This window comes from Orycteropus afer, unplaced genomic scaffold, assembly GCF_000298275.1.
Source record: "Orycteropus afer afer isolate SDZICR_OR568_19922 unplaced genomic scaffold, OryAfe1.0 scaffold00849, whole genome shotgun sequence".
In the NCBI taxonomy this organism is placed as follows: domain Eukaryota; kingdom Metazoa; phylum Chordata; class Mammalia; order Tubulidentata; family Orycteropodidae; genus Orycteropus; species Orycteropus afer.
Window position 1 is genome coordinate 285,603 of NW_006922436.1, and position 8,510 is coordinate 294,112.

The 8,510-nt window shown below is 35.6% G+C and overlaps 1 protein-coding gene across 1 annotated transcript in view; it reads right to left on the reverse strand.

Annotated features, from left to right (window-relative positions):
- Positions 1 to 8,510, reverse strand: part of CDH9 (cadherin 9) — a 141,298-nt gene that overhangs the window by 8,465 nt on the left and 124,323 nt on the right. Inside the window, exons 7-8 of the mRNA XM_007958090.2 lie at positions 717 to 853; positions 126 to 247 (exon numbers count right to left, since the gene is read on the reverse strand). Coding sequence (XP_007956281.1) covers positions 126 to 247; positions 717 to 853 — 259 coding nt within the window. The remainder of the gene's footprint in view (positions 1 to 125; positions 248 to 716; positions 854 to 8,510) is intronic.

Here is an 8,510-nt window from a genome sequence, read left to right on the forward strand (position 1 = left end):
TTGAACAGGTAGCAAGGATGAATGACAGTAGTCTCTGCATGGAAAAAGTAGTGGATATAAATTAATGCAATCTCATTAGAATGGTAGAGAGAAAATACCAAGAAGTTTATAATAATTTTTTTTACCTGCCCAGGTTTTGCATTTTCACAAACAAATGTTTCATAGTAGGTGGCGAATTCCGGAGCATGGTCATTTATATCTAAAATTCTGATGAAGACAGGAATGTGGCTACTTTGTTTTGGGTTATCTGCAATGAGAACATGCATAAGATATCAGCCTCATTTACCGAGAAGCAATGATGCCAATTGCCCAATTTGTAACTTAGCAATGAATCATTTCTATGGTATTCACCTTCTGGACCAGGTTGCTTATGAATACCTCAGCTTCCTTACATGGCCCAAAGAGAAAGCATCAATAAAAAGAGCAACATATGATTGAGAACAAAGTACTTGTTTCTGTAGATAATTTTCTTTGGCCAAATTATTATTTGCATGAGTTTAAGTTGTATTTCTATCTCACATGAAGGTATAAAAAAAGAATCAAGTGGAAAATAACTGAATGATGTAATAATCATTAGACTAACACATTCTGATTAATTTCTCTCAGATTTTCCTCATTATAAAATCCCCCTAGTCAAGGAAAAGAGTCTACATAATACTGTTTGTCATGACCTTAGTGAACACTAAGGTGCTCAGATGGGTTGACCTCCAACTTACTTATTTCTGTGGCTGTAACGGTGATGTTGTGCCAAGGGGATGATTCCCGGTCAAGGGGTTTCAAGGTGAATATAGAACCATTTTCTGAATGGATGTTAAAAATCCGGTCCATATCAGTGTGCCTGTCCACAGCGTATCTGGCAGAAAACAGACGAGTAAGTCTCAGGACTGTCTTATGATGATTAATTCTTTTATTATTCCTTCAAATCATAGACAATTCACTCAATGCATTGGCAAAGGCATAATCAGTGAGATGCAAATAACTTTTCTACATTTTTAATAGAATTGTCACTTAAACAATTTACTATATTTAACTGCTTCCATTGTTATTATTCTATGATTATGTACACTAATTATTCCTTACACTTGTGAGTCCTTGTGGCAAATTTGAAATGAGCTTTAATATTGCATTTGATTCACTTATCCTACCATAGTACTGTTGCAGTGCTTGAGACTTATTAAATAGTCAGTAATTACAAGCAGAGTCAAAACAGCATTGAATAAATGGAAATTATATAAAAAAATGAAGTGTGTGCAGAGTCTTCTATGAATATATATTGCCTTGAATGAGTATTATTTAAAGAACATCTCAAATAAATCAAAATTTTTCTTACAATCTAACCCTGCAACCTATTCCAAACAAATTGTAATGATATATTATTAGGGATTTCAGTGACTTGTTCTCATTCAGATTGCATCTGAAATCAGCTGTTCGAAACTGTTTATTACTCTATCCTAGAAAACAATGGGCTTAATCATAGCAATGATTTTGAAGATGGTGCAGGACAAGTCAGTATTTATTTCTGGTGTACATAAGGTCATTTTGAATTGAAAGTGACTTCATGGCACCTAATGATAATGATATGGAAGAGAAAATAATGCCTCCAACACCTTCCCCTAAGATATTCACACACTAAAAATCAGAACATGGGGATATGCTATTTTGCACAGCAAAAGTAACTTCAGATTTGATGAAGGTTAAGAATATTGAGATTGATTAAGATGATAGTGTCAATCAAATCATATGAACCATTGAAAGTGAAAGAGGAAGGCAGAAAAGTGGGTCCGAGGAATGTGACGGAAGGAAATTAATAAATAAATAAATAAATATATATATATATATATAAATAAAAGGAGAAGTTTGAGGTGTGAGAAAGGCTTGACCCACCATTGATGGTTTTGAAGATGGAGAAAGGGGCCACCAGCCAGAAATTGAAGGCAGCCCCTAGAAACTGGGGATGGTCCTTCAGCTGATAGCCAGCAAGGAAGCAGGGACCTCAGTCCTACAAGTGCAAGAAACTGAGATCAGCTCACAACCTGAATGAGCAAGGAAACCATTCTCCTTTAGAGCCATCAGACAACAACATCTTGGTTTGATTTTAGGGCAGTGATACTGTTATGGAAATGGGTGATCTTCAGAGCTATAAGACAATACATATTTGTTGTTTTAAACAACTAGGTTCAGGGCAATTTGTTACAGCAGCAAAAGAAAACTAATACACACTCAAAAGAGAGAGATATTTAAAAAAAAAAAACTAGCAAATTTTTCAGTGACATTAGGCCAAATTACGCTGTTCTAGCTGTCAGTTTTACTATTTCCATTATTCAGCTATTTCTATTAGTTTCTTTAATGTAGATATATAAGAAAGTGAATTTTTCTCATAGATTAATGGTCATATATATCAACTGAGAATCTTGTTAAAAAGCAGTTTCTGATTCTGTAGGTTAATATGGGAGCTAGGATTCTGCATTTCTAACAAATTTATTGGTCAAAAACATGTTGCATGTCTACAGACCCAGTTTTGTGTTGCTATAGCTTCAGATTATGGGGGAAAAGTGATTGGATTAGAAAAAGGCCAGAGAAAAAAAGAACCAATGAGGACAACAAACAGACTAATTGGCATCTGGTGCAATTCACACTCTTCTAAATATCTCATTAAAGGCTCTTAGGAATTTTTTTTTTTTTTAATGAATTGGCAAATTATAGCTCCCAGTCACAATATGTAATATACTCACTATCAGGAACTGGCTTTGAAAAATACAAATAATAGATATTTAGTTTATAAACACTGTAAAATATTCACCATTTTTGTAATATTGGATGAAAATATATGTATCTAGATTCTAGAGTTCATTTTTTTGGGTTATTTGAAATAAAGGATATGTAGATATGTGACTTGGTCTTTTGCTGTAAGAAATATACTGAAACTTTGTATAATTCAGTTGCAAATGTAGAGTTTATTTATATTTGGTACCGAATATTATTTACCAAGAATTTGAGAGACAAGAAATAGTTACGGAAACATTCAAAAATAAGAAAATTGTATTTCCCCTGCATACTTATACCAATTTCTGCTGGTGAATAGAAAAAAAACAAAACAAACAAAACCCTCATACTGAAGGAAAAAAGAAAGCAAAGTTAAAGAATAATTTAACTCTATGAATTTGATGGAACACACTTCCCCATAGTCTCTTGTAAACATTTATCAGCATTGTTGGAAGGTCAATAATTAACTTGTATCTCCTCATGGGCAAATAAATCTTGGGCTTCCTTCCTCCTACTGTTTGTTTTGATCCACAAGAAGAAATATAATAATATGTTTTGTCTCCTTTTCCTATTTGCCCTAGATTATTATTAAAAAAAAAAAAAAAAAACCCTCACCGCCATTGAGACAGGTCCAACTCAACTCATAACTACCTCTCCTTGGGTTTCCGAGATGGTATCTCTACAGAAGTAGATTGTCCAACCTTCCTTTCGAGGAGAGGATGGTAGGTTTGAATGGCTAGCTTTCTGGTTAGGTGTCAAATGCTTTAGCACTATACTACTGGAGCTCCTAGATATTATTATCATGGGCATTTATAAGATCGACAATAATTAACAATTCTAACATTTTCCATGTTCAGGTTTGACTCATTTGGACCTTAAGTGGGAACAAAATACATCAGATTTTCTGGGTGATCTGATCTTATGTTCAACCTTGAAAGACATTATTTTTCAAATCAAAAATTTAGAAACAAGCATCAATTTGATGACTTAGAAATAGTTCACTTAAACTGAAAATTGCGAACATCCAGGTCTATATCTTGTCCCAGGGCAAATGATGTCTCATAATTTGTCAAGGCCAACAGAAAATTTTCGTTTATTTAGCTGCCCGAGTTCTATTTTCAACACAGAATAGGATGTTCTGATTTATCTATTAATAATACATACATTGAATTACAACAAATGACCAGAGAAAGACTGATAAATACTTAACACAAGAACAAAGCTATCTCTATGTCCCAGCAGATGGCCTATTATAACAACAATATGTTATTGATCTCCCTGCATTGAATTTTGAACAATAAGTTAACAAAAAGACTGCTAGTATAATTTTTGTATGAATATCTTCTGCAGGGGCAGGATCCAAACATATAGTTAGTAAATAACAATTGGGAAAGAACACAGGAGAACTGAGCTTGTGAAAAGTGAACTCTGGTTTGGTTTGCTGTTTCCTTTTCATCATTATGTTCTACAATTAAGAGCCAAAAACCTATCAGATCCCTGTAGATTTATTCACTGTAAAAAAAATCTAAATTGAATTAGATAACCAGTAAGATATACACAGAAATGTGTCAAAGAAAAGGAAAATATTTATTTTTTTAACTGAATTCCAGGGCTGCTTCTTTTTGACTAAGTCAAGATATGTTGGTTATGGACTCATTCTTTTTTTTTTTTTTTTTTCCCTAGCTTTTATTTCCCTGAGAAATGTGATTTTTCGCTCTGAAATCTGATACCTTCACCCAGACTCTAAAAGAGAATTTGGCTACAAAGTAAAATTGCTTATTTAATTTGGACAAACAGTTTTTTTTCCCTGTTTTTAAGAGGTAAGTGGCACTATTTTGGCCAACTATTGTGAGTCGGGTCCAACTCGACGGCACATAACATAACATAAAACATAACATTATCTTTTTGCAATAAAATAAAAAAAAATGTTAAGGAAACGCTGCTATGCATACACTTTCTAGAGCCAGTTTATGGAGAGATTATATATACATTTTATCCCTGCATAACTAAATTTCTTGCCTTCACATGTTTTGTTCCTTATTTTCAGTTTGACAGCAGTAGAAAAGATTACTTCTAAAAGTCATTGAACTTTAAATATTTTGAGCATAAAAGAAATGTGAAATAAGACATGTTCTCTCAAAATCTGTAAAGCTATTGTTGTTGTTGTTGTTACGTGCCGTCGAGTCGGCCCCAACTCATAGCGACCCCTCCTTGGGTTTCCGAGGCAGTATCACTACGGAAGTAGGATTGCCCAACAATCAGCCCTATAACATGGTGTATCCATGAAAACTAATGAGGTGAAGCGGAGTTTACAAAAGCTGCTAATTGTAACCATATTCTCAAGCTGAAAGTGTCAGAGGCATTTCAGAAAATATGTTTGATGAATAGATTTACTAGTTGTTGTTGTTATGTGCCGTTGAGTTGGCCCCGACTCATAGAAACTGCTCCCTGGGTTTCCCAGGCAGTGTCACTACAGAAGTAGATTGCTCAACCATCCTTCCAAGGAGTGGCTGGTGGGTCTGAACCATCAGCCTTCTGGTTAGCAGTCAAGTGCCTTAGGCACTATGCAACCAGAGCTCCAGATTTACTAGTAGAAGGGTATTAATTGCCAAGCTCTACCTTGAAAACTATTCTTCCATGATGTCTATTTCTGCTCTGGGGACCATTCATCCTTCTATATTTCATCAGAACACACAAAAGAGTTTCATGTTTCAGTGTTCCACCTTGTTTAATCATTGCTATTTTATCCTTACACTATAATTGGATATCTGAAGCTTTTTTAGATTTATTTTCCATTTTGCACACATTTTATATGCTGTTAGGGATCATATTATCCCATTTGTTTTCAGGTATGGTCTCATACATTGTGTAGAACTTACTGAATAATTCTATCTGCAAAATGCAGATGACACAACCTGGGTTGTTGAAAGTAAAGATGACTTGAAGCACTTACTGATGAAGATCAAATACTATGGTCTTCAGTATGAATTACAGTTCAACATAGAGAAAATAAAAATCCTCACATCCAGAAAAATAAGCAACATCACAATAAATGGTGAAAAGATTGAGGTTGTCAGGGATTTAGATTTACTTGGATCCACATTCCACACTCAAAGAAGCAGTCAAGATATCACAGTATTGCACGGGCAAATCTGCTACAAAAGGCCCCTTTAAAGTGTTGAGAGACAATGAGGTCACTTTGAAGACTAAGATGCTCCTGACCCAAGCCATGATGCTTTCAATCACCTCATATACAAGTGAAAACTGACAATACTTAAGGAAGACTGAAGAAGAGTTGATTTCTTTCAGTGATGTTGATGAAGAATACTGAAAATGCCATGGGCTGCCAGAAGAACAAACAAATCTGTCCCAGAAGAAGTGCAGCCAGAATGCTTCTTAGAGTATGAGTGGCCAGACATCATCTCAGCCACTTTGGTTATGTTGTTAGAAGGGACCAGTCTCTGAAGGGGAATATCATGCTTGGTAAAGCAGAGGGTCAGGGAAAGGTGAATGCCTTCAGAGAGATGGACTGGCAGGGTAGCTGCAACGATGGGCTGAAGCAGAGCAAGAGTTGTAAGGGTGGCATAGGTCCTGGCAGTATTTCTTTCTGTTGTACAGAAAGGTCACTATGAGTCGGAGCAGACTGGAGGGCATCTAACAGCATGAGAATAACTCAAGGCCATAATATGAGATTATTTAAATATTGTAGTTCTATCATAATTTTGGAGCCTTTATCAGTTAAAATATTGTCTATTGTTTATCTAGGACTTGAGTATATTACACACCGCAACAATTTCTGGGATTGCTATAAACATAAAAATAAAATAAAATAGGCATTTGTAGAAACTGATAATGACTATAAATTTTACAGTCAGTCTTCCGCTCTGATTTTTCACTTGGAAAATTATTCCCTGAGGTCATTTTCAGATATAAGGAAAGATATGTATATATATCTCCAAACAACCTAAATTTCCATCACTGATGTCTCTTGTACATAATAGTGTGTTATTTATACAATAAAAGTTTATTAACAAGATTAATGGCATTACTAGATTTTCATGACTATAAAAAATACATAGATCTATATGTATATAAACAGCTCTGGTAGTATAGTGCTAAGACACTTGACTGCTAACCAGAAGGCTGGAAGTTCAAACCCACCAGCTACTCCTCAGAAGGAAGGTTGGGTAATCTATTTTTGTAGGGATACCACCTCGGAAACCCAAGTAGGGGTCGTTATGAATCAGGTCTGACTAGATGGCACATAACAACAACAACATATTACATAATCTCAAGTTTATACAAATGACATATGTTGTTGTTGTTGCTAGGTGCCGTCCAGTCGGACCTGATTCATAGCGACGCCTCCTTGGGTTTCTGAGACAGTATCACTACGGAAGTAGATTGCCCCATCTTCCTTCTGAGGAGTGGTTAATGGGTTTGAACCACCAGCCTTCTGGTAAGCAGTCAAGTGCCTTGGCCACTATGCTACCAGAGCTCCCAAATATATAGAGCACAAAAATTATTTCTATAAAACTTAGAATATTTGATGGAAATGTAGTAAAATGACACTGGAGTATCTATTCAGGGAAGACTTATAGATGTCTTATGACCTACAAATTTCCTGTACCATTATGGCAAGTATGAAATAAAGAGAGGTGGGTATACCATCCCATCTGAAACAACTACAAAAGAAAAAAAAATCACCCACAAAATATATCAAAACAAACCTACTTCCATTAAATCATGGAACAATGATGTTTTTAAACTTTGGATATCAGGAAATAAGTATAATAGTCAGTTTTTTTAAAAAGGAGAAAGTGAGAGGTTCCCTGAAACTTCCCCAACACATTCCCTGGATAGAGTTTCCAGGACAAAATTTCAGAAATCTCTCTGAGTTTAGGAGTTGATGCTGAGTATTCAGAGACCAAAGTGACTAGAAATTTTGTAGCAGACTCCATCTGGTTTCTCACTTCCTCCATTGTGTTCTGGAAACTTTTTAATTCATAGATACAGAACGTCAGGAAGTATTTCAAGAAGCTGAACTATAAGAACATGGCATCAGAATTTGAGGAAGACTCATTAACATCCTGTGATATGCAGATGACATAACTTTGCTTGCTGAAAGTGAAGATGACTTAAAGCAGTTTTGATGAAGATGAAAGACTACAGTCTTCAGTATGCATTACACCTCATCATAAAGAAAAGAGATGTCCTCACAGCTGGGCCGATAAGCAACATCACTGTAAGTGGAGGAAAGATTGAAGTTGTCAGGGATTTCATTTCACTTGGATCTTCAAGCAACACCCATGGAAGCAGCAGTCAAGATCAGACATCATATTGCTATGGGCAAATGTGCTGAAAAGACCTCCTTAAAGTGTTAAGCAAAGATGTCACTTTGAACATTAAGGTGCTCCTGACCCAAGCCATGGTATTTTCAATTGCCTCATAAGCAAACGAAAGTTGGACAATGAATAAGGAAGACTGAAGGAAAGTTATGTCTTTGAATTGTGGAGTTGGAGAAAAATACTAAACACTCAGGGAGAACCAGAAGAATGGAAAATCTGTCCTGGAGGAAGTGCAGCTGGAATGCTCCTTGGAAGCAAGAATGGTCAGACTTCATCTGACTTATTTTAGTCATGTTGTCAGAAGGGATCATTCCCTGGAGAAGGCTATCATGGTTGATAATATAGAGTCAGCCTGAAAGGAGAAGTCCCTCAGTAGATGGATTGACACAGTGGCTGCAA